At 48.6% G+C, this 19,910-nt stretch overlaps 5 protein-coding genes across 7 annotated transcripts; 2 read left to right on the top strand and 3 right to left on the bottom strand.

Moving 5' to 3' along the window:
* Positions 1 to 1,733: 1,733 nt before the first annotated feature.
* Positions 1,734 to 3,205, bottom strand: PPTG_24349 (hypothetical protein). Its single transcript, XM_008916521.1, has 2 exons — positions 2,494 to 3,205; positions 1,734 to 2,314 (listed from the first exon to the last, which is right to left on the bottom strand). The coding sequence occupies exons 1-2, from the start codon at positions 2,572 to 2,574 to the stop codon at positions 2,081 to 2,083; spliced, it is 315 nt and encodes a 104-aa protein (XP_008914769.1). The 5' UTR covers positions 2,575 to 3,205; the 3' UTR covers positions 1,734 to 2,080.
* Positions 3,206 to 3,733: 528 nt separating this feature from the next.
* On the top strand, positions 3,734 to 9,556 carry PPTG_18536. 2 transcript variants are annotated; one of them, XM_008916507.1, is made up of 2 exons: positions 3,734 to 6,841; positions 6,932 to 9,556. In XM_008916507.1, exon 1 carries the CDS (start codon positions 3,789 to 3,791, stop codon positions 6,825 to 6,827), a length of 3,039 nt encoding a protein of 1,012 aa, XP_008914755.1. In that variant the 5' UTR covers positions 3,734 to 3,788; the 3' UTR covers positions 6,828 to 6,841; positions 6,932 to 9,556. The 2 variants fall into 2 exon arrangements, with proteins under 2 accessions (XP_008914755.1, XP_008914756.1); XM_008916508.1 differs by having other exon boundaries at positions 3,789 to 6,841; positions 6,926 to 9,556.
* PPTG_18535 (hypothetical protein) lies at positions 6,955 to 10,610 on the bottom strand (the record flags this gene model as incomplete). Its single annotated transcript, XM_008916506.1, has 3 exons — positions 6,955 to 8,941; positions 9,000 to 9,487; positions 9,564 to 10,610. 3 exons carry the CDS (start codon positions 10,608 to 10,610, stop codon positions 6,955 to 6,957), a joined length of 3,522 nt encoding a protein of 1,173 aa, XP_008914754.1.
* A 1,119-nt stretch (positions 10,611 to 11,729) lies between these two features.
* On the bottom strand, positions 11,730 to 13,481 carry PPTG_18534 (TKL/DRK protein kinase). The gene has a single exon (XM_008916505.1). It carries the CDS (start codon positions 13,459 to 13,461, stop codon positions 11,911 to 11,913), a length of 1,551 nt encoding a protein of 516 aa, XP_008914753.1. The 5' UTR covers positions 13,462 to 13,481; the 3' UTR covers positions 11,730 to 11,910.
* Positions 13,482 to 14,960: 1,479 nt separating this feature from the next.
* On the top strand, positions 14,961 to 19,681 carry PPTG_18533. 2 transcript variants are annotated; one of them, XM_008916503.1, is made up of 3 exons: positions 14,961 to 15,911; positions 15,983 to 16,088; positions 16,156 to 19,681. In XM_008916503.1, the coding sequence occupies exons 1-3, from the start codon at positions 15,061 to 15,063 to the stop codon at positions 19,582 to 19,584; spliced, it is 4,386 nt and encodes a 1,461-aa protein (XP_008914751.1). In that variant the 5' UTR covers positions 14,961 to 15,060; the 3' UTR covers positions 19,585 to 19,681. The 2 variants fall into 2 exon arrangements, with proteins under 2 accessions (XP_008914751.1, XP_008914752.1); XM_008916504.1 differs by having other exon boundaries at positions 14,961 to 16,088.
* The last annotated feature ends 229 nt before the right edge of the window (positions 19,682 to 19,910 follow it).

The following is a 19,910-nucleotide window of genomic DNA, read 5'->3' as shown; positions in this document are numbered from 1 at the left end:
AATAGCATTCTCACTACTTGCAGAGAAAGCGACAATTTTCGAGTGTGTAAATAGTTCCGACATACATTGTATCTAATACTTCTTACTTAACGTTGCAGATAATTGAGGATGCATCGTTGGTGGTGACATTGCAACAGTTTGCACAGACTTATCTGCTATCGGGACTCAATCGGTTCAATTGAATTCACAGGACTGGAGTGACAAGCTGAACGATGAACAGCTATCATCGGCTCTGTAAAAGTCGCAAGTGCTATAAAATACGCACAAGTTGTCAGGTATTAATCTACCTGAGTCGACATGTGGGGAATTTGTTGCGTACGATCTGCTTGTCCAAGCTGACAAGCTTCTAGACATAGCCTGGATGCTATTAAAAATGTCGTCGAGGCTACGCAGATTGACAGTAGTGCAGCGTGCACTTCGCGGATGCACCTCGCAGATGCATATAGCGAAGGGAGCTCATCGCTTCACTGAAGGGGTCCCGAAAAATCGTTAAGTATTTATTTTGTGAGGTACGGTAGTAGAAATATGTGAGCTCAGCGCATATACGGTTCATATGCCGACTCGACTTATTTCAAAAATGGATTATAATATTATTATCAGGTTAAAATTCAAAATTGTAAAGTTAAGACTAATACTACGTGGAATGTGATATCAATCAAGTGCTACGTAGTACTTACTTAGTACTCCGGAGTAGTGCTTACTAGGTATTTTTTTCTTGGATACTTATATCCTGAAGTTTGAGACCTTGTATTTCCTGTATAAATAAATATAAGAAGTTGCTTGTAATTTATCGGAACTTCCGGTTGACCGGAGTTTACTAATTGGAGAAAAAGAATATGCCATTACCTGTCCAACGTTTATCGCCACCAGGGTGAATGTTGACCCACGTTAGAACTGCATTAGCCAAATAACAGCCATGTTCCAAAAACAAGAGAGCGAGATTATAATATAATCTCGCTCTCTTTTTAAATATATTGTATAAATGTATTGTTAAAAGCTAGTCATAAATTATTGGGGGACTTCGCGACGAGAGAAAATAAATTATTCCAAAAGATTATATTTCCGCATAATTACAAAATAATATTTTAAATTCAAAGTTTTGGACGAAATAAAGTGACATCAGCGCGTACAAAGGAACACTTGGAGTTCTACACTTACCACTAAAACAATTGTTCAAATTGGGAGATACTGTCAAATAATTGGATATAATCAGTGATTTGCGCTTACTTCGCGCCAGTATGGAAAACTGATCTTATTAAATAACTTCTACAATACCGTTTAGCTGTATGAGTAATTGAGCTGATCCAGAGCGATGCTACAATTACCTGCGAGATGATGGATTTACTTACTCTCCGGTAAAATAAGCCCGTTTTCTAAAACTTTTCAAATTTAGAAATAGAAAGCTACTTTTACTAAAGGGTAGCCACCGCCCCTCCCGGAAGTCGCTCATGATAAGTCCGCTTTGCGTCGTTTTGGGGAATAGGCTCAACTTGATTTTTATATTGAATTCCGCTGAATTCAAAGTGTCAATACAAAACTCCACCCCAGTTCCCCTGAGACAGACATAACATCGCTTATCTGAGACCTGCTGAGTGTCGCCGCCCCTCCACCAACCAGATATTTACCGGTAATGACTATTTTGTCGTTATACCGCTAGCGGTATCAGCCGTGCATATATATATATGCTAAAGTTATAAGTGGCAGGATTCTGAACCTGTAATTCTACTATGTATAGCATTATCAATATTTGTAATTTACTGTCCAGTCCGACTAGTGCTACTTCATCAGAGATTGACCCCGCCTTGTTTCGTCAAGTCTGGATCCTCCATAGACTTTACCTCGCGCTTGTTGCGCCTCAAGAGCACTTCCTACTCCGCTCTTTAGCTCTCCGGCCTGGCTCGCTCGTGACAACGCCACCAGTAGTGTCGCGATACCACCGACAAATTAATGTGCTTGCGTAGTGCCTGACCATTCCAAGAAACCTCAGAGTTTCATTCTCGAGCACAGAGAAAGCGCTTGAGATCGTCACTTTCCGCGGTTTTGACAGCTGCGGTACCCTGTCCTTGAGAACGTAGCGTGTTTACTGGTAGACATTGATGCTTTGCGACTTCATTCCAATTGACTGTGTGAGCAAACCTTTTTCTGAGGATGATGTCAGCTTGGTCGTCAATAGATGCATCATTGGCACCTGGGTGGAGCCGCTAAGGCACTGAGGCGCGCTGGGTGGTTGAAGTTGGTACACAGTCAAACGTGCCGGGGGAGGGCTTCCGAGTGTTCCGACGATTCGCAGGCGTGTATTGACCTGAACACTTCCCTGTGCACACTCCTCAGCAATTGACGTCCCACTTCAGTAGCTCTTTCAACTTTTGTTGACTGCTACTCGGCACCACGTGACTCCACGCTGTTTACGTCAATTGCGTGTCCATCTGCCGTGCGTGCGGCTGTCTTGTCGATGGGCGACCGGACTCTCTGAGGTTAAGTGAGAATGTTCACCTGCTTGATATTCGACTCCGCAATGATCACCGCAACTGTGTGGGAATTCTTAGAGTTCGACTCGACCTCTTCTGAGCCCATGGTTTTGAGTGGAGAGACGCTATGTTAGGGATTTCGCGAGCCTGACCCAAAGCGTCGCTTGTCATCATCATACTTTGGAGCGGTATGTGCTCGCTCTTGAATGCAATGTCCTGTTATCTTGAGCATGTGACCACAAGTTGTTTCTACAAAGCTTCAATTTGTCTAGTACACTACCATAGCTCTCTAAAGCTTCATACCCCGGCTCCTCTTCATGCACAGATTGGTTTTTCTCCTCTGCATTCGCACTTTCTCCCGCACGGACCCTCTGAATCCGCAGTTTCTTCAGCGTCATCCGAAAAGTTGGAATTGCACGTGTCATCTAGAGGCGACACACTGCGATCGATGCAATTTTCATTCCTCGAGTCTGAATTCGATTCCAGGTCGTCGCAGATAACTTTGTAAGTTTCTTCTAAGGTGGCCTGGAACTGTCACGAAGTTCACGAGCTTTGTAGGCGTCGCACACTTGCTTTACAATTACCCATCGAAAGTTACAAAGTCGAGAAATTGCGCAGATTCTAGCGTTAGCGGTTCTATCGAAGCGAACCTCCTTGTTCGTAAGGGCAGTTCTTATTATCTCCTCCTTCTTTTCCTGGCTTAACCACTCCATTGTCTCCTTCGAGCATTCCAAAACTGATATGTGTCCCTTCCCACGTGAATCGTTTTCTCCAATCATGTCAATAGCTCTATTCATTGTGGCCCTAAAGGGAACTTATGGGTACCCTAGACATCTAAAGCGAATCTATATATCCTAAACCAGTAAAAGCGAATGGTAGGTACCATAGACAACCAAAAACGAATAAATAAGTTCCCTAGACATCAAGAAAGCGAATTAATAGGTGCGCACTGAGTAGTTTTAAATTATGAGTGGTGCCAAAACAATATTCAAAAGGAATATGAAAAATGATATCACTAAATAAAAGTGATGTTAACTATAAAAAAGAAGGAAAAAAACCTTTAACAGAGAGCAAAATGCCCTGGCATTCTCATGAAGTGAGCTCTTAGGTAAAATATAGGTTAGGTTCAATTGTGGACTGTATCTTTTGACAATTTTTCATCATGTGCCCATTATTTTTAAGAAATGGGCACCTGGTTAAAAATAAAGCTACAATCATTATGTGAGCCACATCATCTTATCCCAATTAAAAACCCAGACTGTTTCAAAAAAAAAAAAAAACTATTCCTGTTTTCGTGTCAACAAGGATCGGACGCAAAAAATGGCCGCACATGCGTCGAAGGACGCCGCCGCACTGGAGGGTGTAGTGCTGGCGGCACTGGGATCTCTGTACCAGCCCCACGTGACGAACCCGCAGGAGACGCAGGCGGCCGACGCCTTCCTTCGGGGCTTCCAGCTCACTCCCGCAGCCTTCGACGTCTGCTCGTCGCTTCTAGACCAATTGTTACAACAAGCGCGACACACATCGGGAGCGTTAAATTCGAGCAGCATACCCGCCGTGTTCTTTTCGGCGCAGACGTTGGCCATTAAGCTTCGACGTCAGCCTTTGACTTCAGCCTTGGACGCCGGCACTTGGGCCAAGCGAATCGTAACCTGGTTATCCTGCGACATCAGACTACCGAAAATGGTGGTTACGCAGCTTCTGCTCGCCCTTGTAGCCACACTACCGCGTCTGCAACCACAAGACCTTAAGCTACAAGCTACTCAAGCCGTAGACAAGAGCGCCAGTCAATTATACGCGGTGGTACGGGAAAATTACACCCAATGCAACGGCCAGAGTGTAGTGGGGTACGCTCTGTTACACTTGGTCCAGCAAAACGTAACCCCTACAGTGCTAGCCGAGTTACTGCTACTATTGGTTGAAGAAGTGGACACTTTAGCCGAACGCAGCGCCAGACAGAGAATGCAGGACGAAGTGGACGCCTGGGCACCCGCAGTACTGGACAGACTGCTGCCTCAGGTGATGCACGAGGCGAGTAACCCAGGAGTGGGCACTTGTCCGGACAGCGTAGAGACTCAAGAGACTGTTCTGCGCGCTCTGACGAGCTGGTTACGTTACGTTAAGGTGGACGCCGAGGCGGTGGTGCGTAACCCCTTGTTACACTCGTTACTGGGCTTCCTAGCTCGAGACGATCTGTTCGATGCATCGGTGGACTTAGCTGTGCAACTTGTGAGATCTTATGCTCACTACAGTGTCGTAGTACAGTGGCTCGCACCTAGATTATTATCTTTAAGAGGTGCTTTTACCTCGGCAGCTGAAGCAGAAGATATGGACGCGTGTTTGGGCCTGTGTAGGATTTTCACCGAGATGGGAGAGGCCTATTTGGAGCTGCTATTAGGCGCTGGGAATGATACTGCGCTGGTGGATTTACTACTGGACTGTATGAGTTATCCAGACGCCGAAGTGGCGGACGTGACGATCCCGTTCTGGTTCAGACTGTTGGAAGAGCTACAGCGTCGTGTTACACCCGCAATTCTGGCTCAATATAAGCCCAGACTCGAGAGATTAGCAGGTCTGTGTATGCAGAAACTGCAGTTCCGAGAAGAATTCCCCACTCTGCCGGTGGATAAGCAACAGGACTTCAAGACATTCCGTCAAGAACTCGGAGATATCCTACGTGATTGCTGTCAATTGCTGGGTGTTGAGGCTGTGCTGCAGCATTGCGTCAATGGACTGAACCAGATCTTCCAAACACCAGCAGAGTCGCGCAGTTGGGAGGCTGTGGAGGCGCATCTGTACTGCTTCCGGTCAATTGCACGTGAGGTGGAGAGAGCTAAGACGAACGTGGATGCTCTGGACGCGCCGATTTCGCTCATTTTTCAGCATCTGCCGCAGTTCGCTGACCACCCTGCGATCTGCTACACGTCGTGTCTGATAGTATCACGTTATGCGGAGTGGTTACGCTCACATCCTTCGTCGCTGTCCACTCAGGTGAATTTTCTTAACACTTGTGTGACCAAGAGCGCGGGAGATGCTCGATACGGAGAGTGGGAAGTGGCCAGAGCGGCTGCGTCTGCTGTTCGAGCACTGGCGATGGACTGCTGGTCGATACTTGGAGCAGATATTGTCGCTTTCTACCTGCATATTGAGCAGAACGAGCTCATGGCTGTGGAAGACCAAGTATTAATTCTCGAAGGTATCTGTGCTGGCGTGGCGAGCTCGAATGACATGCCTCGTACTCTCTCAGTTCTAGATCAAGTTATGAAGGGAATCGGCCAACGACTCACTGCTCTGTTCGCGTCGAGTTCAGCTAAGAGTCAAGTGCAAGTCGCACTGAACGAGCTATTGCGGTTAATGTGTCTGTACGAGTATCTCGACATCAGCAGGCTCCACGGAGAGAAGCACCCGCTCGTGATGCTGACGGAGCAGTTGTGGCCGCTGTTTAATCAGATGTTGGCTCTGTATCGCGGCCATGATGAGCTGGTGGAGCGTGTGTGTCGCTGCTACAAGCGTATTCTTCGTACATGCGGCGAACATATCGCTCCATTACTGCCGCAACTTGTGGACAATTTGCTGGCGTTTTACCAAGCAGAACCCAAGAGTTCGTACCTGTACACAGCCAGTATGGTGCTCAAGTTCTTCGCTCACAGCGTGAGCGAGATGGATCCTCTGTTCGCTCGAATGCTCTTCACGTTGATCGAGACCACGACGCCCATTTTTGCCAGTGTGAACGACATGGAGACGCGTCCGGATGTGGTGGAAGAGTTCTTTTACCTGATGGAGAGAGCGGTGCGATGTGTGCCTCAAGTGCTGGCTGCTGTGCCTGCTGGAGGGCAGAGCTGTCCGCTTATGACCAGTGTGTTCTCGTGCGCTGTGTCTGCGCTCGCGATCTCGCACAATGACGCCAACAAGGCGGTGCTGTGCTTCTTGGAGCAAGTGTACGTGCAGTCTCAGTCGGAGGACGCTCGTGTGAAGCTGGTGACGTTGTGTGTGTCTAACACGGCGGTGTCTGATAGCAACAAAATGCTGGTAAGTTATCTACTTCGAGGTGTGGTTCTCGGTGCTATGTCGCCTTCACGAGTGGACGCAGACTATGGCTCGGCAGCAGGAGTGTTGGTGCAGTTAGCGAAGGTGAATGGGCAGCAGCTTCAGCTGTGGATTGCGGAGTGGTTTGAACAGGCCACGGCTGGGACGTTTGCGACTGCTGCGGTTAACTTTCTCACGCCAGAGGAGGCTCAGCAGTTCCAGAGCGACCTGTTTAGCGCTGTCAATGAACGCGCATTTAGACGTACCGTCCGTCATTTTGGAAAGCTCTGCGCTTCTCGCAACACATCACTCAAGGACTGTGAGCGCCCGTAGGCTACAAGGAACAGGTAAGCACGAGTTACAATGAAGGATAGCAGAACTCTCTAGGACGACCATTTGTGAGTATTGATTGATCCCCTTATATTATCAAGAAACAGGCCGTTCGCTTCGAGTTCCTGTGTTAGAGTGCACCACTGGGCTGGTCTGTGTCGGCGCTGGGCGTTCTAGACAAGTGCACGTCGATGGCGTAGGCGGAGTTGGTAGATTGCTGGCTGTCGCCTCTGTTCGTGGTGTCGTCTTCATGCATCAGCGCTCCATCGTAGTTCCACGCGACGTCTTCCTCGTAGGTGCCAGCGTTCCACGAGCTAGGGTCGTATGCGTTGTTATCACCCCAAGTGTATTCTGCGCCGTCGGCGTCCGCAAGCTGTTCTTCATCGTGAGCAGCAGCATAGCCGTTATCGCCAGAGGTGGCTGTGGTCCAGTCGTCTACAACAGGAGCATCAGACGTGTAAACCTCCGCAGCATCATACGCTACTGGGCATGCCACGTCGCTTCCTGCTTGCTGATCTGGATTAAGAGCAGGTAGCTCCGAGTCGCCAGGTTCTATAGCTTCTGCATCTCTTCGATCCTCGACATCGCTAGTGCTGATGCTTGTATCTGGTGCTACGTTGACTGTATCCGGCGGTGTTGGCACATCAACGCCATTCGCACCAGTCTCTTGGAAGACCTCTTCGCTGGAATCTCCACTCTGCAATGCACCGGATACAGTCTGATGAATATCGCTAGACCTCTTGGCCGGCGAAGTGGTCGCGCGCCGGGATTCCGGCGCAGCTCTGTGTCTTGGCTCGGCAGAGGCCACGCGTCGGGTATCACGATTAGCTGGAACAGCGTGAACTGTGGCGACGGACGCATGCCGGTCAGACTGACGGACGTGGTCAAGCCCTGGAATCTCTACTTCACTAGCGTGAACTGCCTCTTCCTCATCCTCCCTCTGTCTTCTAGCGAGGTTGTCAAGGTGGTCCGCTAACGTTGCAAGTTGTGCCTGCATGATCTCTGGAGAGCACGTATCGTAGAGTTGCTGGGCGGTGACGTGGTGTAGTAAGCCCGCGAAGCCTCGACAGAAGAGACCAAGTAGCTCGAGCATCAGTCGGTCTTCAGTCTGCTGTGCTGCTTCACGCTCGTTGTTTACAACAACGTCACTGACAGTTCCGTTGCTCGCTGCTTCAGAGGCTGTGAGAGTGAAAGGCGACGCTGACAATCGTGCTTTAGCTACTCGAGAGACCTGAACCATTCCAAGTGGCAGCGCTGTGTTCCATGGCGAGAGAATCGGGGCGAGATACAAGCCACGAGCGCCCCCAGGGATATCCACAGTGTCGTTAAAAGCTGCTTCTGCTGACGGCTCGGGGACTACGATCGATACTGCGTCGCTGCGTAGCAGGAGAGCGCAGAGAGAAGCGTGGGCGTTGACGTAGCGGCGAACAAGAGCGGGAGAGCTGCTGTCATCCGCTTCACGCTCGCCTGCGTGCCACAACTTGTGAGCAGCAGCATCCAACACGAAGATGCGGATCTGTTTGATACCCAGACAGTCTCCTAGCTCCTTCTGTGCCACTGCCACAAGCTGCACTAGCGATGGAGTCTCTGAAGATGTCGAAGCTTTGGCGACGATATCGCTTGTCATTTGCAGGATCTGGTGCGTCTTGTGGTTAATTTTCTGCAGCGTTTTAGTCACGGCTGTTTGACGCAGTATAATTCCCGCTTGGATAGCCAGTAGACTGCCGAGAATCTGGTCATTGGAAGAGAAAGGCTTCTGGTGCGTGGTGTTCCAAGCGCGAAGAACTGCAAACACTCCGAGACTGTTGTTCACCTTGACGTGAGAGTCAAGGTAAAGCTGAAGTTCGTGGACAATTGGAAGAGCTAAAACCTCCCGTGACGTCGTGCCTGTGACCGAGTCTGTTGAGCTGTAGAACCGTGGATCGTCGTTGGCACAGTGCACGTTACACAGCGTATTGTGTCGCACAGCGTACCCCGCGATTCCTTTGTCCAGTGGCAATTCCCAACGCTCAATTCCACGTTCAGAGCACGTGGCGATCAGCTTGTGGGTAGCATGATCGACAGTGAATAAAGCTGCATGCTCGCAGTGTAACAATTCACACACGCGCTTAAGTAACCTGTTACAGGATAAGGATTAAAGACGATAGGTATAGCGTTTCAGAGCGAGAGACTCACGTCTGTAGGACGGTCGGAAGATGAGTGGAGCACACGACGTGGACGCAGCTATTGAGCCACTTCTTGAGCACCACAGACAAGTTGATGGCGTTGGTGATACTGAACTGCGAGTCCACTTTCTCCAACACTTTTAAGATGTTGGGATCAATGTATTGATAGGCTTCGGCAGTCACAAGGTGGCTGGCTGTACCGAGAAATGTCTGGACAGTCTGCATCCTTGCCGATGACCCTGCTCTTCTCGGAGTCGACAAGGTGATCGATACTGGTGACGCGCTGGTGGGTCGATTGTTGTCGCCTTCGGAGCGTTTCTTAGACTTGGTTAAGCGAGAGACTTGATCTGTGTCACTAGCTGCTTCGTCATAGTCGTCTTCTCGACTTTTGGCCTCGCTCATGTGCTGTAAAGCTTCAATCTCGGCTTTCAAACGCTTGATCTTCTTCTCCTGGTTAGACGTTAGGGTCTTATCCTCAGCATGGCGTGCTTCTAAAACCTACAGCAGGTTAACATACAGGATAGTATCATCAGTAAGCTGTATCAAAAAGGTTTAGGATGCAACGAGAACGTACCCGAAGTTTGCGGAGGAAGTCTTGATTCTCCCGTGCTAGAGCCTGGAGTGCACTCTGCTGCACGGAGTTATCTGAGGGGTTTTGCTGGTCCACAAGCTTCTGGAGATTGGCGTACACAGCAGCGTAGCGAACAGCGAGTTTGTCGTATTCATGGTGTTGTCGAAGCACAGTCTTATCCAGCTCTTCGATTCGAGCTTGTTGCTGAGTCTTCTCGACTTGAAGCCGCTGGTTCTCCTGACTGAGCTGGGTAATGTGCTTGTCCGCCATGTGACGATACTTTGTACTAGCTGAGACTTCTCGTTCGAGGACAAGAAGCCGCTGCTTCAAGACTGAAATCGTGTGCGCATCTTTACACAGTTTTTCCTGGATTAGAGGATCCTTCGGGTGTAGAGGTACAGCGTCCTGCTCGGCGTTTATAGTTTGTCGACCTTCACAGCTGTCTAACAATGGATCAGGCCTCACTGCTGCAGCTCGAGTGTTAGCAGGCAAAGGAGTAAGCCGAAAGGTGGCAGCATTCGCACTGCCCTGTAGCGTCCGCTTCTTTGATGAGCTGTACACGCTTGCGCTCATAGGACTGTATATTGGTAGATCTGGAGCAGATCCACATCGATTCAGTATCGAGAGCTCCATGGTGTATTTTTTCTTCGCTGTAGATTGATCACCGCCTTCTATTTTCTCTTCATGGTTTTCGAACGTTATTTGAGGTTGTTTAGTCGATGAAGGTGTAGTGTTGCTGGCCGGAGCACTTGATGGCGTCTTGGATCTCGCTTTTTTCTTGTGTTGTCCTGACGACGACAATCCCCTCTCCTTGCGAGCACGAATCGACACAGAAACTCCATTTTCGTCGCCTTTTCGCCGTAATTTAGGAGAATTTCTGGTACCTCCACATGGCGAAATCACATTAGTGCTTGATTCATGAATGATGAAGAACGAAGAACACGGAGAGAATGAAGAAACGTTGTTGTTTTGGCGGTGGTCGTGTTCGCTGTCGTTTATTGAGGGAAGCTCGCCTCTCTCAGAGCTGCAAGAGCTCGAATGAGTAGGCATCGATGGTGAATCACAACGGCTAAGCTAACGACTCTCTGGACAACAAGTTTATAAATGATTAGTAGAATCGTAAAATGCTAATTAAGGGATGGTTTAGCAAGCATATGAACTACTGATACTAAATTACGAAAATAAAATTAGATTACGGTCTTTGAAACTACGGTATCAATTAGTTTATCACGTACGCAAGCTACAAGTTTCGCCTTTCTAGTTCTTTATTCTCACTATTCTGTTGATCGACATCAAGTCCAACTGTGCTACGTGTATATGTATCCCCGAGTCATGCGTTTGTGGTAAAAGAGCACATAACCTTTGGCAAAAGCCGGGCAGTTCTCCTTGATCAATTGTGGAGTCTTGTCCGTGAAGATCCATTTGTTCTGTTGCACGAGTCTCTCATTTTGTTGTCAGAAAAAAACCTGACCCAGAACGGCACCTTCCCCGTATCCTGCGATATGACCATCCTCTCAAAAGTCTCCAACTTCTTCATTACCGCCGACTTATCTGCAGAAGGGAGCCGATTGAGGCCATGTGAAAGTTCCTTTTTAAGGGCTGAATCTCCAGCAACTTGTTTACAGATGAAAACAGAGAAGTGCTCTCTCTCTCTCTCTCTCTCTCTCTCTCTCTCTCTCCTCGTCGTGTTCACCAACATACTCTTTTTTTTTCCGAAAGTAGCGCCTGGTAGGGGCTACCTTTTCCTTGATGACACTAGAATGTGGAGCGCCAGACGAAGTGAATTGCCGTGAGTCCGGGAGCAGAGTACCTGGACTTGCCTCGAGAGTAACTACATTGAAGAGAATGATGAATAGAACACGCATGGATGATAAAACTGTTGGTTGACAGGTAATTTGTTAACTGGGCTTCGGACACAGCCCTGGCCTTGTAGTATAGAATGCTGCGGTTTATCGAACTTATGAAACACGGTTTATCGGTTTCACTATTTCACGTTTGTCTTGCTCGTTTCGCTGCGGTGGCGCATATACTGACATGGGGAAACTGATGGTGGCCACCTCTTATTGCTCGCAGCAAATATGGTTCAGAGTTCGTAGACAAGGTCAAATTTCGCACCAAAAACCTCGGTAAGTTAGATTCGGGTTTGCTTCGCTTCAGGCATGGTAATTTCTCGCTCATTCTCATTTATTGACTTATCAACTTTAGACAATGTATCTTATTGGTAATGCATGTTCGAGAAGAAAGGGAAAAAAAGCTACAGCATTGCGCTTAGTCGTGCTATCTAATTGCCAACTGATCAGCTATCAACTTTGCATCTTGACCCAAATACCTCAAAACCATGATATTCTGCTCAAACTGATAGCAACTCATCACGCTGAATTGTCTGCAACCTGTACAGCACTTCAGCTGCTGTCGGTCGGTCTTTCGGATCCAGCGACACGCATGCAACTCCCACATCCACCATCGAAGCCAATGCATTCCGTGAAAACTGGACGCGCAACTTCCCCATTGCCATCCGCTGGAGAATCGCCAAGTCACGCATCCGGTGGCATGATCCATCGCTTTCGGTTGCATGAGCGTAAGGTAGCACCTGCAAATCTAACTCCGACAACACTACACCGAACGAGAAAATATCGGCCTTGTCGTCGTACCGTTCTCCCATAAGTACTTCCGGTGCCATCCACAAGGACGTTCCCACTCCAGCAGTCATTGTGTGGTCTGCACGTTCGCGGGAGACTCCAAAGTCTGTCAACTTGGCATCCAGATCCGTTGTCAGTAGAATATTCCTTGACTTAAGATCGCGATGGATTACCACTGGGCTTAAGGAGTGCAGATACGTGAGTGCATGTGCAATGTGGAGAGCGATCTTCACTTTGGCACAGTTGAAGCCTACGGGATGATGTTGGTTATGATACGATGTAAGCAGCCCTCTCAAATCTCCGCCATCCATGAACTCGATGACGGCGCAAACATCACTAAGAGAGTCCCATGCTACACCTACAAATTGCACGATGCGCGGGTGATCTAGTGAGGCAATTAGTTTGACTTCCATTAAGAAGTTGTTGACGTGAGCAACACTCTTTCGGTGTGCTGGTAACATCATCTTAACCGCCACAGAAAGTCCGTTGAAAGTGCCTTTGTAAACCTCGCCATACCCTCCTTGACTGATCAGATTCTCCACTTCAATCTTCTCTTTTGGAATTCTCGCTGTTGTTATCACATCGTCATCCCAGAGGTTCACTTTACTTCGCGGACGCTCACGATTATATCGAGAAGCATTGCTTCGCGTGGTGCGAGTTTCACGAGAAGTTGCATTGCTATTGTCGTTATTAGCAACTGGTGATTGGTGGCATTCATAGCGTCCATCAAACCCATCAGCTCCACCGTCCTCCACTAAGTTTTCGTGCTTGATATTCTTTTCGTTCTTGAGTCTTTTCCACCACGCGATTGAGACGATTGCGAGTTCGATTGCTGAGAATACGATGGTTATAACAACGCCAGTGTCAAGTGAAGGGCGGCTGTAGGGATTGAACCCGATGTAAGCATAGATGCTTGCAAAAATGCAAATAGCTGAGGTCACAGCACAGGTGATAATCCCCACAGCAGTATCCTTAATGCAATATATCACAATACGGCTTACGATAGCTGCGATGAGCGACCCACCAATGGTAGCCGACGCTGCTTTGTCAAGACGGCGAAACACAAATACAATGCCGAAACCCATTGAGCCGAGCATGAGAGACACAGTGGCAGCAGCCTCAATCGCAATATCCAATGTGTCGACGACGATATGAGGCATCTTGGTCTGGGTATCTACACTGGCGACGTTTTCATGCGTGAGTTTCCAGATGAAAGCAAAAATGAGCCTGCTCTGTTGGAATGTGGTGCAGTGTGTACCCATCGAGTGCTGCTCTATGCAACGTTCCTTTCTGGACTTGCCCCTATAACGGCAAGTTTTCATGGAAAATATTCATTCATTCGGGATATATTTTGTATTAGCAGCAACATGGGTTACGGGCTGTTCTGGTAAGTGACGTCGGAAACGCTAACAACTCAGTTCGGAATTGGTCCATGGATGGCCGTTCAAAACATTTGCTCTTGAACTACAGGGGTTTCTTGTTCACTTGCAGCTACGGATAACATTTCCACTATTAACTTGGCTAGTCTATTCCCTGTACACTGACTGTATAGTCGGCTATACAGGTATATATCAGTTAGTTTGTGTCTAATAGAAATGCTAACATGTATTGCGGAACGAGAGCTACGGATTCTGAAATGCCAAATTATTTTGCCGAGATCAGTAACGGTTGCTTTAACTAACTGGAGTGGATACAGTTTTTTTTTTATTCTAGGAATTAGCCTATTGCGGACATTGGGATCAGTCCGGAAGGATGATCTGTTTTCCGGCGAGGCGGTAAGTTCTGAAGACGAGAGACCTATTATTAGGAAAGTCAGAGATTTGTTGTTAGATTAGACTCACTTTTGCTTTTACTCCGCGGAACGAACCCGCCTCACCACGCCCTCCGGATTGACCGGCAATACACATTTTCGCCCCCCATTCACTTCAAGCTGGACGCACGAGGAAAAGATTATTTGAATCGATGCAATACCAACATACAAATTTTAATTTTAGCCCAGCATGTAACTGAACTATCAATTAGCTAACATGATACTTTCAGTTAGTGTCTAGTAAATTTGTTAATGCCCTACACTATTGGCTAAAAAAACAACTTCATCCACTCTGGTGAAGTTGCAGAGCAGGCTTGATCGATTTCCGATCATGTTTGGAAGCAGCTGAATTCAACGCATCGATTACTTCTTCTTGTACCCAGCAAGTAAACAGATCGCTTGACCATCACTTATCTCCGCCAGATCACTCGTACTTTGTTTCGCTTTGATTTTCGTCATCCACACGCCGTTTTTCTTGGTCGGGAATGGCCACAAATTTTGCACATCATAACTTTCAAGTCGCTAGCACATGGATCACCTTCTTCGTCGGGGAAGCTCCCAGACTCTCAACTCAATTAAGCCGAGAAGAGGCTTCTAACTTGTTGGAACTGCTTCTCTTTCTTCAAATGGAGTTTTCACGGAAAAGTATGAGAATGCTTCGTAAGACTACAGTGATGCTGGATCATCAGTGGCTCGATGCCAGCTTTTCCTGTGCAGAAGAAGCTGAATCGTGATAGAAAAGAGGAGCTGCGATTTTATTTTAGTCGTGTAGTATACTTCTCTTTCAAAGAGTCTGTGGTGTCCATATACTCCAGAGTGTAACCTGAAGAACTCTATTTTTTTTCTGACTTGTGTGCACATTTTGGTCGACAGTCCTCTATTAAGGTGTCCGCGCTGTGTACTTCAAAAATAGTTGCTAATAAAGGGTGTTGACTTGGTCTCCCTAAAAACGTTGCAAGATAAGGGGTTGCTGACGTCCGACCATCACTCCTGTTTGGCGCGTAATTTCCGCACCCCATCATTCCGCATTCGCTTCGATTCCGCACTGAGCATGGAGCAGCGTCGACGCGAGGCGGCCAAGGATCTGCTCAAGCACAGTCTGTTCGGCTTCCAGGCGCACGATGCCGTCGTCTCGGAGCGTCTGGGCGAGCTGAAGGATTTGTTGCTGGCTACGTGCGGCGAGAAGGACCAGATCGCGCTTCTAAGTGAAAATATCCGCGAGATTGAGGAGCAACTGAAAAACCGCAGCGAGCGCTTCCTGCTGGAGTCTCTGCGGTGCTTTGAGCAAGATATGGAGCTGCTGCTGGACGTGGGGAGCGGCGACGATGCGGAGGAAATCGAGGAGGACTCGGACGACGACCTGGACATGGAGGAGTGTTTGTCACTCTCGCAGGACCCCGCTATTGCTGCCACGACGCCGCTGTCCTCGCCTCTGCGACCTGTGAAACCTGTTAAGCCTAAAGATAAGAAGACAGAGGATGAGGAAATGCTGTGTGGCGTCTGCTGCGCTCCGGATTCGCTGGAGAACGACCCCATCGTCATCTGTGACGTGTGTGGTGTGGCAGTGCATCAGACGTGCTACAGATTGGCTGCAGTACCGGAAGGAGACTGGTTCTGTCACCCGTGCAGACAGTATATGGACTCACAGGACATTGAGAAGAGCTTGATCCCCACCCATGAGCTGGAGTGTGAAGCCTGTTGCTCGAAAGCAGGAGCCATGGCACCGACGGTCGATGGCGGTTGGGTGCATGTGGCGTGCTCCATGTTCTTGCCCGAGTTGTATGTACAGGAGAAGCACGCGTCGAGATTTCAGAGTCCACTGGATGATGTACAGGTTGTGTGTGGCATGGACAAGCTGAAGCAAAGGAGAAAACTGCGCTGCTGTTTTTGCAAGAAGAGCAAGTGGGTGAACGATTGTTTGTTGGTTGGTGTGGCGGCAGTTGCTGACGAGAGCTGCTGTGCTGTTGTTGCAGTGAAAAAGGAGCATGTGCGCAGTGTGCAGTGGGAAAGTGCACTGTGGCATACCACGCATTATGTGCACTGCGGAACGGAATTAAACTACGCTATATGGAAGATCAGGTACGAGATTAGTAGACGAGGGATTTGTATGTTTGAACGATTGATTCACGTTGTTCTTTAATGACAGGGTCAATTTGGAAGTGGGTGCCTTAAACACCAAGCCAAATTCCTTGGAACCGATGGATCCGACGTAGCTGCGGATGAGAACAACTCGGAGAAGAAATCTCGTGATAAATCCAATTCAAAGAGGCAACGAAGAAACTCTTGGTCAGACGAAGATGACAGTGATAGTGACAAGGATGATGATAACGAGCTGGATAGTGACAGTGAGCATGATGGCAGCCAAGACTCGCTTTCGGATGATGACCATTTGGATGGAAATGATGATCATAAGGTACAGACACAACCAACACCAACAAAAATGTCTCCGCCGCGGCTTCTTGGTGCTCCACCGCTCAGGAGCAGCGGCAAGAAACAAGCCGGCAGACCGAAAAGTAGGCGTCAAATCAAGCTGTCATTTGCGTCAGCAGATGATACTCCTTCGCAGGCCACGCTACCACCGAAAACCTCTTGTACGTCATCGAGTTCAACCCCATCAAACCATAATACTGCAGTTGTCCCAGCTTCAGCTCTGCGTCAAGCTACAATATCGAATAATGATAAGGATGCTGACACCAACAGGGGGTTTGTACTCCAAACCAACGTCTTCGCACCTGCTTTTTACCCGTCGGCGTACAAACCAGACCACGTCGACGACCAAGACTTTGAATACGTAATGGTTATGATCTCCAGTCGGCCTTTTGGTATCGGGATCTCGTCTTCGAACGACGGGCAGGGCATTTATCTCCATGCGGACAATACTCGTAACCCTGCGGTCATTGCGGCACTAGAACGTGAAGTTATTCAAGATGGCGACGAGATTTTTGCTTTCAACGACCAGGTTTTACGTGGCATCAATCTCGAGAGCTTCAAAGAAAAAATCGTTCCTGCAGTGTCGCTGCCTGTTCGGTGTTGGTTCCGGACGAAGCGGAAGAGTAAAGTATTTACAGTACCTGCTGCTCAGCTAGCTTGCACCGGCGGTAAGACCCCTGTGCAGCCTACCTCGGTAAGTCTGGCAAGCTCAAGAGAACAGCATCCTGTGGCCCCGTCTGCGCCGACTACGAGTCCACCGTCTGGTCCTGTCAGTAGCAATACTGTTGAAGGCGATGTCAGCGTTGTTTCATTCGGTATTGATTGGCCGTGGGTATTTCTTCGGTCGGACGGCAAGTTAGCGATGAATCTGTTCTGGAAGTCACTGGACTCGGCATTCTTTCTTCAAAAAATCAACAAGCGCACATTTTCGCAGCTGCAGGAAAGTGTGGAGGATATGTGTGGCGTGCGGTTGAGTAGCTCTCATCCAGACTATGAACAAGTCCGTGAGTTGTTAGTGATGCCTCGACGCGAACGCGTGCCGACCTACCTTGTGGAATTTCGGAAAACGCGTGAGGAGAAGCAGAAATTCCTTTCGTCTGACGTCTTGATGGGCGTCTCTAGTGAACCGAAAGATGCAGAAGCAGAGGTGGATGAACAAACTCCCCTCGAGGTCGGAACCACCGTCAACGTGGCGAAGCGCACGTGGCCTGGAATGAACAAACTTGGCGGTGTAGGTCGAATCAAGAAAGTGAACGAAGACACACTACCGAACGGCAAAACGCGATACACGTATAATATTGGCTACGTTTTAAGTGGCACTGACAAGAACGTGGAGCGCAAGTACATCAGTGTTGTCGACCTCGAAGCAGACGAACCTGATAAGAGTGAAGAGACCAACTCGACACCAGCAGGCAGAAGACAGAAATCTGAGCCAGAGGCGGACACTAAGGATACCGAGGAGGAACATACTGACACCTTGAGCGTCAGATTAGTCTTCGCTCTAAGTCGCACGGCTCTCGAGGATAAGCTTACTGAACTCCCTGATGCTTCGATTGAAAGTCCATCCAAGCGACGACGATTCCAGTTGCAGTTCACAACAGAAAATGAAGCTGTGCATTGTGAGCGGAAAACAGAACATTTGGATCCTGCTCCTGCTGCGCGAGAGCTACTCCTGCATCGCCATTTTTCAGTTAAATTGGCTGATGCGTTAGTAAACGAATGCTTTTCATCCGAATTGCTGAGCGTGGAGGATCGTGTTGGCGATGAAGTTGACGAGGACGACACTGACAACGAAGATGAAGAGGACGAGATCAAGACGGAACTGATAAGTCTACAAAACCAGTTCCGTGCTGTGATGCAGTCCAACGAGCTGACGTTTGCATCTCTTACCAAGAAGGTAGAGGAGGAATATGCATCAAAGGAATACCGTCAACAACAACTGCAGGGCATCGAATGGCGTAACTACGAACGCATGTACCAGGAGCTCCAAGCTGCTAAGCGTCAATTTGCTGACAGCGACGAGGAGAGTGATGTTGGTGAGGATAGTCGAGAAACTGGCTCAGCTGCCAAAGTGGAAAGCGAAGAAGAGAACAGCGACAACGAAGACATTTCTTTTGGAGGCATGTTCGTGAACAAGCTCAAGCAAGAAGGCAGCGAAGTGTGCGCCTTGTGTGAACTGAGTGGTGGCGACTTTACCAGCACGGACAGTGGCAGCGTTGTTCATCCACAGTGCGCGATGTTCACACCTGAAACGTTCTTCAAAGAGGGTGTCGTGCACGGCATTAACCTCGTTGATCCTGAACGTAGACGATTGAAGTGTTCCATTTGCGGTGGCTGCAAAGGGTTGAGTAAAATCCAATGTGCTCACAGAAAGTGTGTGCGAGCATACCACGTGGCCTGTGCGTTTGTGAACGGCCTTCTGACTCGAGATCCATACTACCAGGCGTGGTGTCCTCGTCATCTGAAAACTTCTGGAATGGGGCAGTTTATTGAGATTCCTGATCATTTGAACAAAGACAAAAGCTCACAATCTGCAATTACTAGCAGCGACACACCAAGCGTGACCCCAGCAACTTCCCCAGCTCGAAGTAAACGGAGACCTGGCAGACCGCGGTCATCTCAACAAAGAAAGAATCGAAACCATAAGGACACGACACCGGCTGAACCAACGACTGCGACCCAAGTGGACATTTCGTCGTCCAAGACTAACAGAAAGCGGAAACGGAAAGGTAGCAACGCCAGTATTCCCGCCAGTGTCATTAACGCCAAAAACGCTCGTGTGACTCGAGGTAGTAGTCCTCGCAGTGCCATTGTTGTAGACGCAGAGGAGCCTCGATGTGCGAGGAGACTGGAGATCGAGCTGAGTGATGACAGTGACCACGAAGGGAAAGCAGTCGAGGCGTGGCAACAAGGACGCGATGCTCAGCATGTTTTCACCGAGGGTGAAGTGGTGGAAGTGCTGGCTCGAGACTGGCGGGGTATCAACAAACCTGGTGGCGTGGCTCGCGTCCGTAGCGTGGAGGTGGTTCAGAAGACGAACGGCGGGAAGGACGTTTTCTACGATGTTGTGCACATCGTCGGAGCGTTCAAAGAGAAACGTTTGCCTGCCAAGTTTGTTCGCAGGTACAAGTCTAGTGATGAATAGAATAATAGAGGTAGTTTACATCGATTTGCTCATTTGCATGATATTCAATGAAGACTGTTAGCGGCAGTATCACTATTACGCGAATGAAAAACCCCTGCCACTTTGTGCTGTACCTTGCAAGCACGCAAAAGTCGAACCACTAGTTCTGCACGTAAAACAATAAAACGTGACTGCTAGGTTCAAGGATAATAGTGGTAATTGGGAAGCTCCATACTGGGCAACTTGACTTTCAGCCAGCTAAGTATGTGGCAATTTCCATCCGCCATCTCCAAGCTATACTCAAGAACAAACTTTCCAGTGTCTTCTGCAAATTGGCGGTTGATGCA

The sequence above is a fragment of the Phytophthora parasitica genome (assembly GCF_000247585.1).
Source record: "Phytophthora parasitica INRA-310 unplaced genomic scaffold supercont2.85, whole genome shotgun sequence".
NCBI lineage: Eukaryota > Oomycota > Peronosporomycetes > Peronosporales > Peronosporaceae > Phytophthora > Phytophthora nicotianae.
Note: the sequence above shows the minus strand (reverse complement) of the source record. Positions and strands in the feature narration are given on the sequence as shown.